General features: G+C 44.6%; 1 protein-coding gene across 3 annotated transcripts in view; it reads left to right on the top strand.

Moving 5' to 3' along the window:
• The window catches only part of DNAI7 (dynein axonemal intermediate chain 7), a 931046-nt gene that overhangs the window by 128506 nt on the left and 779843 nt on the right, over positions 1-22697 (top strand). For all 3 annotated transcript variants that reach the window (XM_078674105.1, XM_078674106.1, XM_078674108.1), the window contains one exon: positions 7116-7207. In XM_078674105.1, coding sequence (XP_078530231.1) covers positions 7116-7207 — 92 coding nt within the window. The remainder of the gene's footprint in view (positions 1-7115; positions 7208-22697) is intronic.

The following is a 22697-nucleotide window of genomic DNA, read 5'->3' as shown; positions in this document are numbered from 1 at the left end:
ACTCCAGCAGAGTTTCTTCTTAGTCCAGTGGTGTAACAAGGATGTGTGGCCAGGGCCCTCCCTTTTATACCCTGGTGCCTAGTCACTAGAAGGGGGCAGAAGGTTCTGGAACGGTCTAGGGGGTTCTGGGGTGTTCCCTGCCTTCCCTGACCTGGCTCCTGGCTGTCTAAAGTGACAACAGCAGGGTTGTTAAGCCTATTGAGGGGCAGCCGGGTCCAGCCTATTCATGTGTAAAGGTGTGAATCACCGTTCCCTCCTCACGGCCCAGGAAGGCTATCAGCATGCAGATGGGAGGGGGTAGTCTGCAGTGCACAAACTAAGTGCAGGCAGGACAATATCTACGTTCTAAAAGTGGGATTTCTAAAGTAGTAGTGCCCAAACCCCATATATCACTAAAAAGGGTTCCCCACTACGATTCTAACTATACCAAACATGACATACCTATTAGGTCCCAGTCAGAAGTTATCCCATAGGGGGTTCCCCATGTTAGCCTATAGAGGGGTAGGCCTCACTGCTGTAGCAGGGGCCTGTGGCAGGTATGCCAGTGTCACCATGTTTTTAGGGGAGAGCCCCTGCACCTTAGCACTGTTTAGTAGTGGTAAGGTGCCCAGAGTCCTAAGTCCAACAAAAAATGTACGGCCAAGCGGGAGGCAGGAAGGGCAAAAATGTAGTGGGAGACCGCCCTAAGGCTGACAGGTCCAACAACGTAGACGGGGGAAGGCGGGGTTACATCACCGAGATTGTTTAAACTTATGCTTGGGGAGGGGAGGCGGTTCAATTGTGGTGTGCAGCTCGTTGTTTATGTTCACTTTTTGGAGCGGGAAGCCGAGCAGTAAAGCATGGGATTGTATTTTGAGGATAGCAGCTTGTTGAGAAGAACAGCTCCCTCCCCACTCGGGTCATCCATTGTCCCGGCTCATAGATTCCTGGCATTCCCGGGCTGCGGAGAGCCGCACCAAGAACGGAAGAGAATAGCTTCTTGTGACAGGACTCCCTTTCCTTCTGTTTATAGTGGTGCTGCAGCCTCATAGTGGGCTGGGCCTGGAGCTTTACGAGCTGTTCCCTCTCTGGATAGATGCCCCATCCCCTTTGTCCATCCCCGGCAACGGGTGCGTGTCTATGCTGTAGCATCCGCGGTTGCCCCCTCCCATACCATACAGATGTCATCCAGCCGTTAACCCTCTCTCTGCCCTGCACAAACTGGCCTATTATGCCCCTACCTCCATAACACACTGCCCCTCCATGTACACCGCTCCCCAGTGTGTGCTCTACACACCGCACCCCTCTTCACTCCCTGCGCTGCACAGCTCTCACTCAGTCACAGCTGGACAATGAGTGGACCCACACTCACACCCCACTTTGACCCTGACGTTTTTTTTCCATACACACTCCACCCAGCCTTCCACTGCACAATATGTGCCCTCCTTTTACAGTTCTCCACCTTAGTCTTCATACACTGGAAACTCTACATGCATTTTAAAATATTAACCAACGTTTCTCCACACGCTGCACCCAACATTTCCTTGATCCCTCACTGCACCGCGTAACCTACTCTCCCCCCTACATTTTCAAACCATATTTCGTCCATCACTACACCCGGTTGTTTCCTTTCTCGGTACAAAGCTTCTAACTTTCTCCCTGTCCCCGACCTCCCCACCCCTCTACACATAGTTGCACAGTGCTCTTGTCCTGCCCTCTATCTGTGCCACTGCCATCCCCTCCCTAAGCCCTTGTGTCCAAATTTCTCCCAATCAATTCCTTCACACTGCCTCTTCCCATGCCCCTTAGTCTGCCTGTCCTCCTGGCGCACTGCTCCCATCCCATTTATATTACGTCTGTGTCTAGTTCTATATTTTCTTACTGTGCACCCTCAGCTTCAAATTGTTTTCTCGCACTGTCTGCTTCCTTCCAGATTATATTTTCGTATCCTATCCTTTCTCTTTCAATCATCTATTTGTCTCTTTCCTTCTCTCCTCCTCATTTTCATCAATTTCTCTCTAATTTGCTTTTCACTTTTCTCCTAAACTCTCCCATACATACCCTTTTTATATCGTTACCGGAACCTTATCTTGGACGTTCCTGCAGAGTCCACGCTGTTGGTACGCTATTAGAAACACACGGGGCCAATCATAGCCAGCCTGATTTTTGGCGTATGTTCTTGTTGCACAAGAAACAGCGGGAAAATCTTCGTAAAGTTTATGAAAACTATCTGTACATTGGCACCAACGGGTTTAAATTGGACAAGTCAATAATTATATGACTGATCGCTTACTACACGAGACACCACTTCGTAAAAGAATATAGAATTCCTCGTGTAGCACGTTCCTCTGAACTACCTTCGCGGGTAGCTCTTTTTGTCAAAATTGCAACAAAGAAATAGGTGGACCTTATAGTTTTGACTAATTCTCTGGTCACCACCGTCTACAATTGAAGACTTCGGGAATCAAACTAAATGCGCAGCGTCTCATTCCCTTAGAATTGGAAGAAAAAAGTCTTGATAAAGTCACTTGGTGTGACGAAACACGCGTCTGCTTTCGCCTATTTGGATCAAGATCATGAGGACATAACCATCAAACTTAGTCTCTTGAATGTTACATCTTTTTGAGGGGCAATGGTCCTTTCTGGAAATTGTGATGTTCTAAATGTCCTGTGGAATTAAATAATCACTTTTTTGTGAACCTAAATCTGTCTGTTGTCAGTGATATTCTGAGAGTATACAATGTAGTAAGTTTTTACGAATTATGAACAGGAGATATTACTTTTGAGTGCCGGGATATCTGTATAATTACATACCCTTCTATTACCTCCTCTCTCCACCCCTTTCTGCATTCTTTCTCCTCACCCCTTTCCCCACAACCGTTCTTAAGTTCACACCTTTTCTTATTTCTATCTATCCATTTCCGCCCCAAGCGAACTCTTTCTCCCCCCCAATGCCCCGCCTCCCAAGCTCGTCTCTTCCATCCTACACATTTGGCAAATACAAAAAGCTCAGTGGGTTAATGTCTTCCCCTGCAGAAATTTTTGGATAGTATGCCAGCCACAAGATCACTTTTTAAGTATGCCACTTTGCCTCCAATCCTTTTGAGGTCGGCAAACCTAGTCCCGTGACATGGGGTGATAATAACACCTGCTATTTACAGTGCACACCATACATCATTGGGCAAATAGTCAGCCCACTTCAGCCACTGGCGCTGTTCACTATAAGTAATGGCATTTGCTTCTCCGTATGCTCACATCCACTTAAAATGTAGTGCACTTCACTGTCGGCATTTGTACACTTATCTCTGCCTTGGTTTGGTCTCATTTCATAATTGTTACATTTATTTTTGTAAAAGGTAATTTTTACATATTGTTTTATTTCAAACAAGGTAAAACCATTTTACATGGCACAATTTGGACTTTTATTACATTTAACGTTGTAATGCCTAATGCATATATTTACCAAAAAAGCTCACAAACCTATTACCCATGCTAATACTTGTTTTTATTTAAGGTGACCTGTATTCGTCAAAAGAAGCATGTGTACTGTGATACCCTCAGGTTGTTCTGGCGCAAGCTGAAGTCATTGAACTTGTCACAAAGATATTACAAAAAAACAGTACAACTAGTGACACTTCCCCACACCCCTTTTGATCAGCATACATGTAAGGGATACAATTTCACCATAGTATAGAACTAAGCCGGAGTTTTAACCATCCAAGCTCCCCTTTCTCTCCATGCCTCCTAGACTTGTCTGTATTTCTAAGCTTCCTCTAAAACTTGGAGAGAGGCATATAAATACCCCTAAATGTTTGTGGAGAGGATGATTTACCATTTTAACTCTAATTCAGAAATAATTGGGTGCAGTGTTGTAAGCCTTGCCATAGTTCTAAAGTAAAGGGGGAGTAAAAATACACACTGGCACACCTTAAGGGCACACTGCATGCAATAGCATTTATCAAACAGCTTTCTGATAGCTGTGCAGAAAGTATGTTATAGCTCTGTTAACTTGCATCGAGGCACTTGCCTGTGTGCTTTAAAGTGCCTTACAATGTGTCCATAAATGTTTACTAATGCAAGCATATAGTTCTAGATCAGAGTACTTGAACTAGTATGTAGCAGTTGCATAGCTCTTCAATTCCTGTCTCCACAACACCCAGAAATATGTGCTGCGTGGCTAAACACTTATAATGGCCCAAAGGTGAGACCTATTGGCTATGCCAATGTTTGTTTTGGTTGCTTTCTTGATGAGGTGCATTGCCTTTCTTATATTATGAAATGGTTGTCTGTCCCAGATGAAGCTAAACTGGTCAAAATGGATAATGTCTAAGAGTATTGAGGAAAGGGGAGTCACCAGAATTGCCATGTGCAATGTATTATGAATATTTAGGAAGGCTATGGGCCTATATGAGTACCACAGCTGTGTTCCTTCCCAGTTTGAATATAACTGTAATATCTGCATCGCACATGAAACTTGGAATTCTGCCCCTCTCAGCTATTTAATGGAATAATTAGATAACAGTCTGTGTAGAGTGATGAATAAATACCTCACTGAATTCCCATGTGTAACCACATGGAGTCAGGGATTTTAGCCCTTTTTAGGCAATTCTCATCTCTTCTTCCTTGTGTGCTATTAAAAATTGCCTATGGGATTCAGAAATCTTAGGAAACTGCAAGCACTGCTAGAGGTTTTCCTTTTTGTTTGGGATTCAACGGCATTTGAATATAGCTCCACACTGAAATCTTTAAATAATGCCACCTTCCCTTTGTAATAAAATATTGGTTGCCCATCTTTCCCTCTGAGGCACTGTATCTCTTCAGCGCTATTGTTAGCAAAAAGTAGACTCTGTTCCGTTTGAATAGAATTGCATCCCACAGGGGAGTATCCATCTAAATTTGAGTTTAGTGTTTCACTAACTCCTCTACTTCAGGTTGAAGTTACTTCCTCTTGACGAGTGTTACCCAGGGTGCTTCAGTCCAGTCCTGTAGTGCGTAGGGGTGGCTATTTGTACTGAGTGTTCTCTCTGGACCCAACAGTGGGTGTGGTTCATTGGTAAGATGCCCCCCTTGAGTGTAAGTGGTCTCAGCATTCCAACACTTTAGCTGCCTACCTTTTTGTCATTCACCTCTTACTTCGGGCTCAACTGGGTTACCAACCTATTCACGTGAGGCATGGGTCAGGTCCTCCTTTTTGCCCTGAACTCTGTAGTGGGTTCACATGTAATGGGCATCACTCAAGGCCAGGCTTATTTCAGGAGGCGAAAATGGACTAGGAAGGCAGGAAGGGATTATCTGTTCCACCACCTGACTATACACAAGAGATTTTTTTGTGAATATCACCACAAATGCTGCCCACCTCACTAGTCCACTGCCACAGGACTAAACAGTTATAAACCGAACAAAAAGCACATGGAGAGGCAGCAATATAAACACTTGTCCAATGCTTGAATACATCCAATAAAACACATGTCCTTCTTTTTAATATGAAAAAAGTCCTTCTTTTTATTATTGGTATATCCTTGATAAAAAGTGTATAAATCGACAACCAATGTTCTTAGCAAATGGAGATCAATAAAACAGCCAACGCGTTTCGCCCGTAGGCTTCCTCAGGGCTAATTCTCAAGGTAAGCTCAGATAAGTAGTTATCCTCTTGAGTAACTATTCAGAACGGCTCCGCTTGTTTATAAATATATATACTGCATGTAATAGCAGAAACGATAAGGAAGAGACGTGAGATCACAGGACAACTCCTTCCGGTTTTTCATACCACAATAGTACTTTCTGGTTTCTCGCTAATATTTCGCAATCACAAACGTTTCTGCATTTTGGGTGTGTACCATGATAAGTACCACTTCCGTAGTTCCAGTCTTATTTAGACAGCCCCCATCAGTTCAGTGGTCTCGCGACTCGCCCGACTCCTCTTTTGTTTCATTACTGTTACTGGGAGATGTGTGACCCCTGCATTTTTTCCATGGCTCATTGCGTATGCTTTACTGAGTACCTTCTTTCGCACAGCGCTGTCTCTCTCTGTGCACCATCAGGCTCCTAGGCATCACTCTATATTTCGGGTGGGTCTCCAGTAAAGTTCACTGTTGCAGACACAGCTTTGTCACCTTAAGGATGTTTGGGGCCCGGGAAGACATATTTTGTGGCCCTGATCGTAACACCTTTGAATTTTACTACCTACTTTTGTATTGAATGTAGCTTGCATGATGCCAAACAAACTTTCAAAATGAGTTTCGCCCTAAAACAGGTGAAATGTGCTTTTTCTACGACCTAAAAATCGTTAAGATGACACTGGGCAAAGAGAAACATAGCGATACAGGTAGTCAGAGAGAAGAAGAGAGGCTTTGATATATAAATACACAGAGGCGAGCTAGAGAGAGATAACGTTTGCTTTCCCATGGGGCCAGTTGGAAGGTGGGGGCTATAAGGAAATTGCCCTCTTTGCCCATGTCTTAAAACTTCTCAGCGACACGGTCCAGGTAAGCATTGGCCTTTGCTTCGTGTGTTCACATCACTGTCTCGCCGCCATCCTTCAGCCTTTCTGCAGTAGTCCATTTCCACCGATCCCATTCCCAGATCTCAGCAGCAGACAATCTTTCTTCAAAGAATGGAGTTGTCCTTCAATCACAGTTCTAAGATGGAAAATCTTGAAGTCACATTTAAAATAAAGTACTGGGGCGTGTGGTGGAGGCGATTGGAGCCTCACAAGTTTGCATATGCCATCTTCGATAGCTTGGCCCTGCACCCAGAAATTGTGTTTAAAAGCCGGCAGACGCTTGTTTGTCAAAAAATACTTGAGACTTCATCAGAGTGGGTGAGGGCATAGGCACACACTCCAGGCTTCAACCCCAAAATGCATACTTGACATCTCAGGGTTGATCCTGTACGCATGCATGTAAGGCCAATATGATTGATAATGTCATGGAGTTGAGAACTGTTTAGGTGGACAAAGATTCCTAATATCTGAAAGTAAAGCCTCGGAATAACCTAAGTAGCTTAGAATTCTTATATTGTGTTCCAGGTTATTCACTAGCGAGCAACCTCTTTTTATAATCAGTTCATGGATGTTTTAGCCATGTGGAGTCATTGTCTTTGCATTAAATGACATCACACTCTATTTTTCATCCTAGAGGAGGCTCGCTTGCTTGCTGAGAAGGTAGAGGCTGAACGACTGGAAAGGGAGCGGCTGGCTAAAGAAGAGAGAGACCGGCTTGAAGCAAAGGTGTGTTTGCTTTTATCTAAAATGTCGTCTGGTATGCAGGTGTCTTGGTAATCTTACACACGATCACGGGTATATTGTTTAATGGAGCCACAACTAGGCTTAATATTGACTGTAGAAGATTAGTGGGGAATGAGGGATTCCATGATCTCATAAACTATGTTTGAAATAAGAGAATCTCAGTGAGCGTTTTACTGTTTGCAGATGATAGGTGGAGATACGGTATTGAATGTACTCAAATTAAAACAATCATTGGCAAAGCCAATATGTCTCACCTTGAAGACTTACTGGCCTTGCCAAGTCTTTGAATCATGCTGTATAGCATTGGCCAGATACTGTGCAGCATGGACATATCTGATCTCTTGGTGTACTGCAAATGTCACCAGAGTCGGGTAGATGGGGTAATCACAATTCATTAATGAAATGTCCATTGGGGTTCCTGCTGGCAGCTCTGCTTAAAACAGTGAGGAGGAGGATGGTTGATCTACTCCGTTGGTCAGGTCTGAGTTCTGACCTAAACTATGGGTGAACACTGCAGTGCTCCTACCAATTTGCTCTGCTTATCAAGCACCTCACAAGCTGCGACTCCAAGGGCTCAGAATAGAGTAATCTGGTATCTTCATCCTATGCTTTTTGGACTGGGCCAAGACATTTGCAGGGGCTGATGACTATAGCTTAACACAATTACTAGGCAGCAAAATAATAAAAATAATACAGCATTTCTAAAGCGCACAGCTACCTCAAACAGAGGTTTCCTGGCGCTGCGCAGACTACAGCAGCGAGCACTTAGCTGATATGTATTATCCCTGCTTAAAAAGACACGTTTATAAGGCCTTCCTGAACTCGAGTTCTAAGTCAAGATGATGCAAGCATGCTGTTAGAGCGTTCCACAGTCTTGTCGTCCTCACCGAGTAGGAACTACCACTTGGTGCACCTTAGCATAACGAGGGACGCAAAGCTGCCGCTGGTGCTTAGATCTTAGCGTCTGTTCCTGAGGATATGGCCTGAGCCGATGCTTAAGGTAGTCAGGACCTCTGTCATCCCTTGCTCGAAAGGCCAAGATCAAGGCCTTGAATTCAATTCTCCTGGCTACAGGGAGCCAATGTAAGTGTTTCAGATGGGGGGCTATATGCTGCCAAAAAGGGATTCGGAGAATTAACCTAGCTACGGCATTTTGAACCATCTGTAATCTATGTATCAGATAGGCAGGTAGCCCCAAATACAAGCTGTTGGCATAGTCCAACTGGGAATTCACTAACACATGGACTATTATGCTGTGGCTCTCCTCAGGGAGCAGGTGGAGAAATGTCCTAATGCAACGTAGCCTCCCAAAGCATATTGATGAGATCTGACGTACTTGGGCAGAAAAGGATAAATCTGTTTCACACTTAAAACCAAGGTTTTTGGCTGACTGTTGGAATCGGTGGAGGTCCCAGCAGAGTGGGCCACCAGAGGCAAGCTGCCGGAGGGGGTACTTGGCCAACCAGCAGCACTTCAGTCTTATCTTCATTTGCATATGGCCATGTCTGAACTGGGGTGGTGTGGAGTGCAAAAAAACGATGGATTTAGGCACAGATCTCTGTACTGGGGTGAATGTATGACATTGTTCTGCATTCTGTCCATCAACTGTTGTCTTTGCATTTGTCACCACGAGTGGGATGGGTATGCTCAGACGTGAGTCCCATGCTCTCCACACCATTGGAGTCAAGCTATCCTGGCTGAAGACGGCTAATAGCCAGAAACCGGTCCAAGGATGCTTGATTCCGGTCCAGGAAAGACATGGCTTGGCAGTTCGGGCTGGACTGTTCCCATGAGGCACAGGGTCAAGGTTGATTTGCATATGGCCATGTCTGAACTGGGGTGGTGTGGAGTGCAAAACAACGATGGATTTAGGCCCAGATCTCTGTACTGGGGTGAATGTATGACATTGTTCTGCATTCTGTCCATCAACTGCTGTTTTTGCATTTGTCACCCCGAGTGGGATGGGTATGCTCAGACGTGAGTCCCATGCTCTCCACACCACTGGAGTCAAGCTATCCTGGCTGAAGACGGCTGATAGCCAGAAACCCGTCCTAGAATGCTTGATTCCGGTCCAGGAAAGACATGACTTGGCAGTTCGGGCTGGACTGTTCCCATGAGGCACAGGGTCAAGGCTGATTTGCATATGGCCATGTCTGAACTGGGGTAGTGTGGAGTGCAAAAAAAAGATATATTTAGGCCCAGATCTCTGTACTGGGGTGAATATATGACATTGTTCTGCATTCTGTCCATCAACTGTTGTTTATGCATTTGTCACCCCGAGTGGGATGGGTATGCTCAGACGTGAGTCCCATGCTCTCCACACCACTGGAGTCAAGCTATCCTGGCTGAAGACGGCTGATAGCTAGAAACCGGTCCTAGGATGTTTGATTCCGGTCCAGGAAAGGCATGGCTTGGCAGTTCTGGCTGGACTGTTCCCATGAGGCACAGTGTCAAGGCTGATTTGCATATGGCCATGTCTGAACTGGGGTGGGGTGGAGTGCAAAAAAACGATGGATTTAGGCCCAGATATCTGTACTGGGGTGAATGTATGACATTGTTCTGCATTCTGTCCATCAACTGTTGTTTTTGCATTTGTCACCCCGAGTGGGATGGGTATGCTCAGACGTGAGTCCCATGCTCTCCTCACCACTGGAGTCGAGCTATCCTGGCTGAACACGGCTGATAGCCAGAAACCGGTCCTAGGATGCTTGATTCCGGTCCAGGAAAGACATGGCTTGGCAGTTCGGGCTTGACCGTTCCCATGAAGCACAGGGTCAAGGCTGATTTGCATATGGCCATGTCTGAACTGGGGTGGTGTGGAGTGCAAAAAAATGATGGATTTAGGCCCAGATCTCTGTACTGGGGTGAATGTATGACATTGTTCTGCATTCTGTCCATCAACTGTTGTTTTTCCATTTGTCACCCCGAGTGGGATGGGTATGCTCAGACGTGAGTCCCATGCTCTCCACACCACTGGAGTCAAGTTATCCTGGCTGAAGACGGCTGATAGCCTGAAACCGGTCCTAGGATGCTTTATTCCGGTCCAGGAAAGACATAGCTTGGCAGTTCTGGCTGGACTGTTCCCATGAGGCACAGTGTCAAGGCTGATTTGCATATGGCCATGTCTGAACTGGGGTGGTGTGGAGTGCAAAAAAACGATGGATTTAGGCCCAGATATTTGTACTGGGGTGAATGTATGACATTGTGCTGCATTCTGTCCATCAACTGTTGTTTTTGCATTTGTCACCCCGAGTGGGATGGGTATGCTCAGACATGAGTCCCATGCTCTCCACAACACTGGAGTCGAGCTATTCTGGCTGAACACGGCTGATAGCCAGAAACCGGTCATAGGATGCTTGATTCCGGTCCAGGAAAGACATGGCTTGGTAATTCGGGCTGGACTGTTCCCATGAGGCACAGGGTCAAGGCTGTATGCTCAGACGTGAGTCCCATGCTCTCCACACCACTGGAGTCAAGCTATCCTGGCTGAAGACGGGTGATAGCCAGAAAACGGTCCTAGGATGCTTGATTCCGGTCCAGGAAAGACATGGCTTGGCAGTTCGGGCTGGACTGTTCCCATGAGGCACAGGGTCAAGGCTGATTTGCATATGGCCATGTCTGAACTGGGGTGGTGTGGAGTGCAAAAAAACGATCGATTTAGGCCCAGATCTTTGTACTGGGGTGAATGTATGACATTGTTCTGCATTCTGTCCATCAACTGTTGTTTTTGCATTTGTCACCCCGAGTGGGATGGGTATGCTCAGACGTGAGTCCCATGCTCTCCACATCACTGGAGTCAAGCTATCCAGGCTGATGACGGCTGATAGCCAGAAACCGGTCCTAGGATGCTTGATTCCGGTCCAGGAAAGACATGGCTTGGCAGTTCGGGCTGAACTGTTCCCATGAGGCACAGGGTCAAGGCTGATTTGCATATGGCCATGTCTGAACTGGGGTGGTGTGGAGTGCAAAAAAACGATGGATTTAGGCCCAGATCTCTGTACTGGGGTGAATGTATGACATTGGTCTGCATTCTGTCCATCAACTGTTGTTTTTCCATTTGTCACCCCGAGTGGGATGGGTATGCTCAGACGTGAGTCCCATGCTCTCCACACCACTGGAGTCAAGCTATTATGGCTGAAGACGGCTGATAGCCAGAAACCGGTCCTAGGATGCTTGATTCCAGTCCAGGAAAGACATGGCTTGGCAGTTCTGGATGGACTGTTCCCATGAGGCACAGTGTCAAGGCTGATTTGCATATGGCCATGTCTGACCTGGGGTGGTGTGGAGTGCAAAAAAACGATGGATTTAGGCCCAGATATTTGTACTGGGGTGAATGTATGACATTGTTCTGCATTCTGTCCATCAACTTGTTTTTGCATTTGTCAACCCGAGTGGGATGGGTATGCTCAGACGTGAGTCCCATGCTCTCTACACCACTGGAGTCGAGCTATCCTGTCTGAACACGGCTGATAGCCAGAAACCGGTCATAGGATGCTTGATTCCGGTCCAGGAACGACATGGCTTGGCAGTTCGGGCTGGACTGTTCCCTTGAGGCACAGGGTCAAGGCTGATTATCATATGGCCATGTCTGAACTGGGGTGGTGTGGAGTGCAAAAAAAACCGATGGATTTAGGCCCAGATCTCTGTACTGGGGTGAATGTATGACATTGTTCTGCATTCTGTCCATCAACTGTTGTTTTTGCATTTGTCACCCCGAGTGGGATGGGTATGCTCAGACGTGAGTCCCATGCTCTCCACACCACTGGAGTCAAGCTATCCTGGCTGAAGACGGGTGATAGCCAGAAACCGGTCCTAGGATGCTTGATTCCGGTCCAGGAAAGACATGGCTTGGCAGTTTGGGCTGGACTGTTCCCATGAGGCACAGGGTCAAGGCTGATTTGCATATGGCCATGTCTGGACTGGGGTGGTGTGGAGTGCAAAAAAACGATCGATTTAGGCCCAGATCTCTGTACTGGGGTGAATGTATGACATTGTTCTGCATTCTGTCCATCAACTGTTGTTTTTGCATTTGTCACCCCGAGTGGGATGGGTATGCTCAGACGTGAGTCCCATGCTCTCCACACCACTGGAGTCAAGCTATCCTGGCTGAAGACGGCTGATAGCCAGAAACCGGTCCTAGGATGCTTGATCCCGGTCCATGAAAGACATGGCTTGGCAGTTCGGGCAGGACTGTTCCCATGAGGCACAGGGTCAAGGCTGATTTGCATATGGCCATGTCTGAACTGGGGTGGTGTGGAGTGCAAAAAAACGATGGATTTAGGCCCAGATCTCTGTATTGGGGTGAATGTATGACATTGTTCTGCATTCTGTCCATCAACTGTTGTTTTTGCATTTGTCACCCAGAGTGGGATGGGTATGCTCAGACGTGAGTCCCATGCTCTCCACACCACTGGAGTCAAGCTATCCTGGCTGATGACGGCTGATAGCCACAAACCGGTCCTAGGATTCTTGATTCCGGTCCAGGAAAGACATGGCATGGCAGTTCGGGCTTGACTGTTCCCATGAGGCACAGGGTCAAGGCTGATTTGCATATGGCCATGTCTGAACTGGGGTGGTGTGGAGTGCAAAAAAATGATGGATTTAGGCCCAGATCTCTGTACTGGGGTGAATGTATGACATTGTTCTGCATTCTGTCCATCAACTGTTGTTTTTCCATTTGTCACCCCGAGTGGGATGGGTATGCTCAGACGTGAGTCCCATGCTCTCCACACCACTGGAGTCAAGCTATCCTGGCTAAAGACGGCTGATAGCCAGAAACCGGTCCTAGGATGCTTGATTCCAGTCCAGGAAAGACGTGGCTTGGCAGTTTGGGCTGGACTGTTCCCATGAGGCACAGGGTCAAGGCTGATTTGCATATGGCCATGTCTGAACTGGGGTGGTGTGGAGTGCAAAAAAACGATGGATTTAGGCCCAGATCTCTGTACTGGGGTGAATGTATGACATTGTTCTGCATTCTGTCCATCAACTTTTTTTTATTTTTTTATTTTTATTGAAGTCTTTTGGGTCATGATGTACGAATGAATACAGAAACAGTATAACAATCAGAGGATACAAAAACAGATAAATTCAAAGTATCTGCCAAGAGGCTACGAAGGGGATTATTAACATTAATACATAAGTCCATAATTACTCGAAATAAGATCTCCAAACTTTATCAAACTTCCTCATTTTTCCAATTCGATATGCATATACGGATTCACTCCTTCTTACATTCTTCATTTTTTGATGCAAAGCATGGAAAACGGGAACCTGTATTGTTTTCCAATTCTGTAAGATCAAAGACCTTGCCACTGCCATTGCAATAAACAACAATTTAACCATCTGATCTGTCAATTCAAGATCGGAATCGTAACCATACAACATTAATCTAACATTGTAAGTGACCTGGATCTCACAATAGGTTTGTAAGAATAAGAAAATCTCATTCCAAAAAGGGACAATTTTAGAACAGTGAACAATGATGTGAGACCAGTAAGCTAAAGAACATTGCTGACATCTAAAACAATTGGCAGAAGTGTTAATGTACATTTTAGCAATAGCGGCTGGAGTATAGTATAAAAGCCATTTACTAAAGAATATCATTCTTCTCCAGTTTGAACCACGCAATGCTTCGAAATTAAGTCTATTTTGATTTCTTCCAAGTAATAACAGAAAGAACGTGGTTTTCTTGTTCATGCCCTTTTTTAATGGCTTTCAAGCTCCAATCCTGCTCAATTTGACCAATTAAACAATGTTTCCATTCCCCTGGCTTCCTGGTCCGTACAACCAAAAACAAATCGTCCCATAATTGGTTAGAAGAACAGGTATCTTGAGGGTCTAATTGTCTCAGCAGCTTATAAATCAAGCTATGCGAACCCATTAACAGAAAGTTTCCCTGAATTAAATATTGCATAGCTTCAGGAGTTATCCAATTTCCCTTCTTTAAAAAATCCGATAAGGTATTAAACCCAGCACGGTTCCAGAGCATTACGATATCTGATCCAATATTGGTCCCTGTATACCTAAAGACGTACATTATAGGAGTTCTGGAGTTAAACTGCGGGAGAGAGTATCTTTTAATAATACTATCCCGTTGTTTAAAAAACCAGTTCATAATCTTATATCGAGCAAGTTTTGGAGATTTAGGAATTTGTAATGGAGAGGGAAGTTGAGCCTCAAGACATATTTGGTCAGTAAAAAAAAAATAAAAAAATTTGGGCTAAACATTCTAATTTTAAATCGGTCTAAATATTGGGCGAAATATGCACTATAGTAATCTTTGATATTAGGTAATGAAAGACCTCCCAAGTCAGTATCTGCATATAATGTCCGTATTGCTAGCCAGGATTTTTTTTTTGCCCATATAAATCTAGAGAACAGAGTTTCAACTTTTGAGAAAAAAGCACCAGGTAAAAAGCATGGAACAGTTGAAAATAAAAAATTAAAATGCGGGAGCACGGACATTTTAATCAGGGCGACACGGCCTAAGATAGAAAGTGGCAGCGGATTCCATCTATCCAACATTAAGTGTACCTTCGGAAGAAGAGGTTCAAAATCAAGTTTATATGGATCCGTGACTAAAGCAGAAAAAAAAAAAACTAAATATTTTTTAGGTCTCGAATTAATACAGCCAGCCAATTCTAAATGTAACTTTAAGTCCGCTCCTCCACAAACTAAAATTTCAGTCTTTTTTCTATTAATCAGATAACCGCCTAAAGCTTCGAATTCTTCAAAAAGTTGTAACAGAGAAGTCTGAGATTGATTATCCGGTTTAATTAATAACATATTATCGTCAGCATAAAGTTTAATTTTATCCATAGAGATAATCGGAGGGGCAATATTCTCAGAACTACGAATAGCTGCAGCTAACGGCTCAATAAAAAAAGCAAAAAGAATGGGGGACAAGGGGCAGCCTTTCCTGGTGCCTCGTTGAACCGTCACTGTACGTACCATTACTGAATTAATAATTATGTTGGCTTTAGCACCGGTGTATACGTTTTGGATTAAGCTAATTATTTGTAACGGAATTCCAAAATGTGTTAAAATAACGAATAATGTTGTCCAGACCACCAAATCAAAAGCTTTTTCTGCGTCCCCAAAAAAAATTAAGGCAGGAATTTTTTTAATCTGAAAATAATCTAAAGCTTCAATCAAAAAATGAGTGTTGGCAACTAATTGACGACCCGCAACAAAGCCATTTTGATCAGGGTGGATAAGACCGACTGCAATATTGTTAAAACGTGTAGATAGTAATTTCGTAGTGATCTTATAGTCGGTGTTCAGCAATGTGATGGGCCTATACGAGTTGGGGTCTTTAGGGTCTTTACCCTTCTTCACAAAGCTAACAACTGAACCTATACCATAAGAGTCTGGAACCTGCCCACCACCCAACATAGAATGTAATAGTAAAAGTAATAAGTCAGAGAAGGAAGTAAAAAAAACTTTAAAAAATTCAGCGGGAAGGCCATCAGGACCACAGGCCTTACCACTCGTTAAGTCTTTAATCACCAGTTCTAATTCGGCCATAGTAAATGGGCTCATCATTGCTTCCTGATCCGTTTGTGATAGACTAGGTAACTCATATCTACTTAAAAAATGAGTGAGTTTTGAATGCTCTATGTTTTGATGTTGACTATATATCTTTTGATAATGAGAAAGCATTATATTACCAATTGCGACGGATTCTGAGGTCTCTATATGTGTAGTCGGGCAGATTACCGAGCGAATCTGGTTCGCAGCAGCTTGTTCTTTCGCCTGCCAGGCTAAAAATTTACCGGTAAAATTGCTCTCCTCTTAAATTTTCTGAGATTGTCTTCGAAACTGTTCTTCATTTTGTGCAAAGAAATTTGCACTGAGTTCTCGTTTTAATTAGTTTAATTTACTTTGGACGGTGCTAGAAGGGTCGGATTGCCGTAAAAGAGTTTAAGTATGTATTTTTTTAAATAGTCGATTTCTAGCTTGTTTAATTGCAGACCACTCTGCTGCATCCTTACTTATTATGATGCCACGGATAAAAGCTTTCATTGAGTCCCAGATGATATGAATAGGGGCTGTATCAGAGTTACGTATGATAAACTCTGTGATCTCCAGTTTCAAAGAAGAAATCCAATTATCATTCTGTAAGTATGTTTTTATTAAATAGCCATCTTTTGGGAGTTCTAATATCATCACCCGCCGCAAGTTCAATAACTAGCATCGCATGGTCTGAGAACCCATTATATAAAAAGTTTTGGTGACAAAATTTTAATTGCCTAGAGGCCAAGAAAAAGTCTATTCGGGAAGATTTATGCCTCCCCGACCAACAAGAAAAGCTTTTTTTTGCGGATTTTTCAGACGCCAAGGGTCGCAGAGATCTAATACTGTTATATTATCCATGATAGATCTACGTGATTTAGGTTTTAGTTGTCTTTTGGGGGGAGTAGTCGAATCTAGTTTTATATCCATAAGAATATAAAAATCGCCTCTAATAACTATATCTCCTTTGACCATAAGTAATGATTGAAACAGGCGCTCGTAAATTTGAGAAGAGTCCTCAACTGGGGCATAAAAACAAACAAAGGTAATCGGGTTAAATCTATTTTTCACTAAACATGTGACCCAACACCAACGTCCAGCACCCCCTTCTTCAAACTGAAGAATGTCCGGTTCTAAATTTCGATTTATGAAAAGGGCAACACCTCGTTGAGACTCTACGGAACATGAAAACCCCCGATATGAAGCCCATAGTTTCAACATAGAAAATACATCAATTTTTGCGGCTGCAATATGAGTTTCTTGTAGCATCACAACAGCAGGATTCTCTGTTTTGATCCAAAGCTCTATGGCACACATTTTTTTCCTATTGTTTAGCCCATTAACATTAAAAGAAATTATTTTAAGCCCCCTATTAGACATTTCAAGCAAACAATTTTTGCAAAAGAAAAGTTTCCAAACATCTTCATGTATCCTTTCTGTTCAATTACTTTTCCATCTCTACCCAAAAACACTTCAATTTTTCCCCTTTTTCCCCCAGCAACACCAGTGAACCCCCCCACTCCCCCCAACGTCTATACCCAGCCCTGTGGCCCTGCTCTACGCTTCCTCCTTCCCACCACGCTGGCCACCAGGTACTAACCCCTAACATAGAGGTGCCTTGTTATGTCACCCCTTAACCCCATGACTTCCTTTTTCCTGTTCTGCCCCTCCTCCATTTAACAGGATATTTTAAACAAAAACAGAGTAAAGAAATGAGAAAATGCAATCCTGGCCCAAATAATAAGTAGAGAGCATCAAATCATGTCAAAGAAACGTATTTAACCCTGTGAAATCCGCCCAATCAGTTCCCCTGCTTCATCCACATCAGTGAATATGTAGAATTTACCCCTGACCAAAACTTTTAGCTTTGATTGTTACCCGATCGTAGCTTGTGCCCCTTTATCTTTAAATAGCTGTAGCATCTTAACAAATTCCTTTTTCCACTTAGCAGCCGCAGCGGACATATCGGAAAAGATCCGACATTTAGTCGTAGGGTTAGCAGCAAATTGTCTCTGTTTAAAAGCTACGGACAGAATAGTTTCTTTAACTCGCACGTCTGAAAAATTCACCAAGATAGTCCGAGGAAACGTGGAACTGGCAAACTGACGGACAGGGACTCTGTGTGCACGGGTGATTGTCAAGTCTCCTTTAAACTCGGGAATAACCTCCTGAAGAAAGAAAGAGGTGATCCATTGCCTCATATCAGATCCTTCGATATTTTCTGGAACGTCTACTATTCTGAGATTTGACCTCCTGTTATAGTTTTCTAGCTCACCAAGCTTATATTCTAGATCCCTTGAGGATTTTGTCATATTTGAAATATCCTTTTTAATTTCTGTCATATTATCCTCCAAACCCGAAATCCTTGTCTCAGCCTCTTGATACCGGGAGGGAAAAGAGGCCATGGAATCTTCGATTTTGTCGAGACGCTGGCTAATTACTGCCAATTCCTCTTTTTGGGATTGTTTTAATTCTCTTACCTCACCCAACATCAAGTTTAGCATGTCTTTTACTGATATTTGGAAATCGCCAGTTGTTTCAGTGTCCCTCCCCATAATCGGACTCTGTACATTGCTATATCTCCTTTGACCATAAGTAATGATTGAAACAGGCGCTCGTAAATTTGAGAAGAGTCCTCAACTGGGGCATAAAAACAAACAAAGGTAATCGGGTTAAATCTATTTTTCACTAAACATGTGACCCAACACCAACGTCCAGCACCCCCTTCTTCAAACTGAAGAATGTCCGGTTCTAAATTTCGATTTATGAAAAGGGCAACACCTCGTTGAGACTCTACGGAACATGAAAACCCCCGATATGAAGCCCATAGTTTCAACATAGAAAATACATCAATTTTTGCGGCTGCAATATGAGTTTCTTGTAGCATCACAACAGCAGGATTCTCTGTTTTGATCCAAAGCTCTATGGCACACATTTTTTTCCTATTGTTTAGCCCATTAACATTAAAAGAAATTATTTTAAGCCCCCTATTAGACATTTCAAGCAAACAATTTTTGCAAAAGAAAAGTTTCCAAACATCTTCATGTATCCTTTCTGTTCAATTACTTTTCCATCTCTACCCAAAAACACTTCAATTTTTCCCCTTTTTCCCCCAGCAACACCAGTGAACCCCCCCACTCCCCCCAACGTCTATACCCAGCCCTGTGGCCCTGCTCTACGCTTCCTCCTTCCCACCACGCTGGCCACCAGGTACTAACCCCTAACATAGAGGTGCCTTGTTATGTCACCCCTTAACCCCATGACTTCCTTTTTCCTGTTCTGCCCCTCCTCCATTTAACAGGATATTTTAAACAAAAACAGAGTAAAGAAATGAGAAAATGCAATCCTGGCCCAAATAATAAGTAGAGAGCATCAAATCATGTCAAAGAAACGTATTTAACCCTGTGAAATCCGCCCAATCAGTTCCCCTGCTTCATCCACATCAGTGAATATGTAGAATTTACCCCTGACCAAAACTTTTAGCTTTGATTGTTACCCGATCGTAGCTTGTGCCCCTTTATCTTTAAATAGCTGTAGCATCTTAACAAATTCCTTTTTCCACTTAGCAGCCGCAGCGGACATATCGGAAAAGATCCGACATTTAGTCGTAGGGTTAGCAGCAAATTGTCTCTGTTTAAAAGCTACGGACAGACTAGTTTCTTTAACTCGCACGTCTGAAAAATTCACCAAGATAGTCCGAGGAAACGTGGAACTGGCAAACTGACGGACAGGGACTCTGTGTGCACGGGTGATTGTCAAGTCTCCTTTAAACTCGGGAATAACCTCCTGAAGAAAGAAAGAGGTGATCCATTGCCTCATATCAGATCCTTCGATATTTTCTGGAACGTCTACTATTCTGAGATTTGACCTCCTGTTATAGTTTTCTAGCTCACCAAGCTTATATTCTAGATCCCTTGAGGATTTTGTCATATTTGAAATATCCTTTTTAATTTCTGTCATATTATCCTCCAAACCCGAAATCCTTGTCTCAGCCTCTTGATACCGGGAGGGAAAAGAGGCCATGGAATCTTCGATTTTGTCGAGACGCTGGCTAATTACTGCCAATTCCTCTTTTTGGGATTGTTTTAATTCTCTTACCTCACCCAACATCAAGTTTAGCATGTCTTTTACTGATATTTGGAAATCGCCAGTTGTTTCAGTGTCCCTCCCCATAATCGGACTCTGTACATTGGTAGCCCCAGCCGAGTGTAGATTGGGTTGAAGTACTGCTGGGGAGACTTGTACAAAGTTCTCTTTGCCGTTAACTAAAGGGATTTCTGTATTGGAGGACAAAAGATTAATGGCAGATATGTCGTCTGTTTCGACTATTTCAATAGGGCTTAGCAAGGACCCCAGGCATTCCAAATTTTTCGAGGGAGCTGGTGTTTGTACACAAGAATGGGAGATTTCAGAACGAGCAATATTATTAGTCGCAGCGACAGTTAATCTCTTCTCAAATAATGGCAATTGTTTTGAGATTTTGGTAGTTCCAGCTGACTTCACCTTTTGGGGTGTCTGAGAGCTGCCTTGATTAGAACATTCCACTACTTTTCCTCCAGTAGTGAGTAGTTTTTCCACATCCTTCAAAGATGCCCCCAAGCTCTCCTGCACCCCATCGTTACTAGGCTTCCCAAGATTGAGCTGGAAAACAGGGATAGACAAGGAGTCAGGAAGCTCGTCTTCTCGAGAACTTGCCGAGGCCTCGGTGGAAGAGCCTTCTTTATCCGCGGCCATATCCGCCCTTTTGGCCGCTTCTACGCCGCCTTTCATTTGCTGGCAACAAATTCCAACCTTTGCCCTAGCCGTTAGCTGCTTCCCCATCACAAGTCAGTTGCAAGCATTCACTGTTATATATGCCGCACAGTCAGAAAAATAGAACTAAGATCACAAGGGAATGCTGTAACTTGTAGTCCTATCTCAACTGCGGCCGCTACCAGATGTCCAGATGTCCAGAAAGCAGCGGCGGCGAGGAGGACAAACGAAGCGTGTAGAAGGAGTGTACAGGGCGAATACCAAACAGGAGCTTTTCCGAGGCCACAGGCGCAGGGTATTTTCGAAACGCCGTCTGATGTCAGACACCACAGCACTTCTCCTCACAGGCTAAAAAGTGAATAATATGTGGAATGGCCAGTAGTCGAGATCAGCGTCTCGACAGATTGTAGTCTATACGCTGCGTCCACTTCAGTCAGCGCTTTTTAACCACCGTTTCTCTTTTCCGGAGCGGCTCAGACAGATTCAGAGAGATTCATCGGCATTGCCAGAGTGCCGAGCATTGCCAGAAAGCCGAGCCAGAGCTGCCACCATCAGCCTCGTGTACGGAAGGAGGGGCAAAGGAACAGGAAGCCCAGGAACTACGGGGAGGCGTGTATCTCCTCCGCAGCCATCCAGAAACCGGTCCTCGGATGCTTGATTCCGGTCCAGGAAAGACTTGGCTTGGCAGTTCGGGCTGGACTGTTCCCATGAGGCACAGGGTCAAGGCTGATTTGCATATGGCCATGTCTGAACTGGCGTGGTGTGGAGTGCAAAAAACGATGGATTTAGGCCCAGATCTCTGTACTGGGGTGAATGTATGACATTGTTCTGCATTCTGTCCATCAACTGTTGTCTTTGCATTTGTCACCCGAGTGGGATGGGTATGCTCAGACGTGAGTCCCATGCTCTCCACACCACTGGAGTCAAGCTATCCTGGCTGAAGACGGCTGATAGCCAGAAACCGGTCCTAGGATGCTTGATTCCGGTCCAGGAAAGACATGGCTTGGCAGTTCAGGCTGGACTGTTCCCATGAGGCACAGTGTCAAGGCTGATTTGCATATGGGCATGTCTGAACTGGGGTGGTGTGGAGTGCAAAAGAACGATGGATTTAGGCCCAGATCTCTGTACTGGGGTGAATGTATGACATTGTTCTGCATTCTGTCCATCAACTGTTGTTTTTGCATTTGTCACCCCGAGTGAGATGGGTATGCTCAGACGTGAGTCCCATGTTCTCCACACCATTTGAGTCAAGCTATCCTGGCTGAAGACGGCTGATAGCCAGAAACCAGTCCTAGGATGCTTGATTCCGGTCCAGGAAAGACATGGCTTGGCAGTTCGGGCTGGACTGTTCCCATGAGGCACAGGGTCAAGGCTGATTTGCATATGGCCATGTCTGAACAGGGGTGGTGTGGAGTGCAAAACAAGATGGATTTAGGCCCAGTCTCTTTACTGGGGTGAATGTATGACATTGTTCTGCATTCTGTACATCAACTGTTGTTTTTGCATTTGTCACCCCGAGTGGGATGGGTATGCTCAGACGTGAGTCCCATGCTCTCCACACCACTGGAGTCAAGCTATCCTGGCTGAAGACGGCTGATAGCCGAGAACCGGTCCTAGGATGCTTGATTCCGGTCCAGGAAAGACATGGCTTGGCAGTTCAGGCTGGACTGTTCCCATGAGGCACAGGGTCAAGGCTGATTTGCATATGGGCATGTCTGAACTGGGGTGGTGTGGAGTGCAAAAAAACGATGGATTTAGGCCCAGATCTCTGTACTGGGGTAAATGTATGACATTGTTCTGCATTCTGTCCATCAACTGTTGTTTTTGCATTTGTCACCCCGAGTGAGATGGGTATGCTCAGACGTGAGTCCCATGTTCTCCACACCATTTGAGTCAAGCTATCCTGGCTGAAGACGGCTGATAGCCAGAAACCAGTCCTAGGATGCTTGATTCCGGTCCAGGAAAGACATGGCTTGGCAGTTCGGTCTGGACTGTTCCCATGAGGCACAGGGTCAAGGCTGATTTGCATATGGCCATGTCTGAACTGGGGTGGTGTGGAGTGCAAAACAAGATGGATTTAGGCCCAGATCTCTTTACTGGGGTGAATGTATGACATTGTTCTGCATTCTGTACATCAACTGTTGTTTTTGCATTTGTCACCCCGAGTGGGATGGGTATGCTCAGACGTGAGTCCCATGCTCTCCAC

This window comes from Lissotriton helveticus, chromosome 1_1 (genome assembly GCF_964261635.1).
Source record: "Lissotriton helveticus chromosome 1_1, aLisHel1.1, whole genome shotgun sequence".
In the NCBI taxonomy this organism is placed as follows: Eukaryota; Metazoa; Chordata; class Amphibia; order Caudata; family Salamandridae; genus Lissotriton; species Lissotriton helveticus.
The sequence above is the reverse complement of the archived record's forward strand: the minus strand, read 5'-3'. Positions and strand labels throughout refer to the sequence as shown.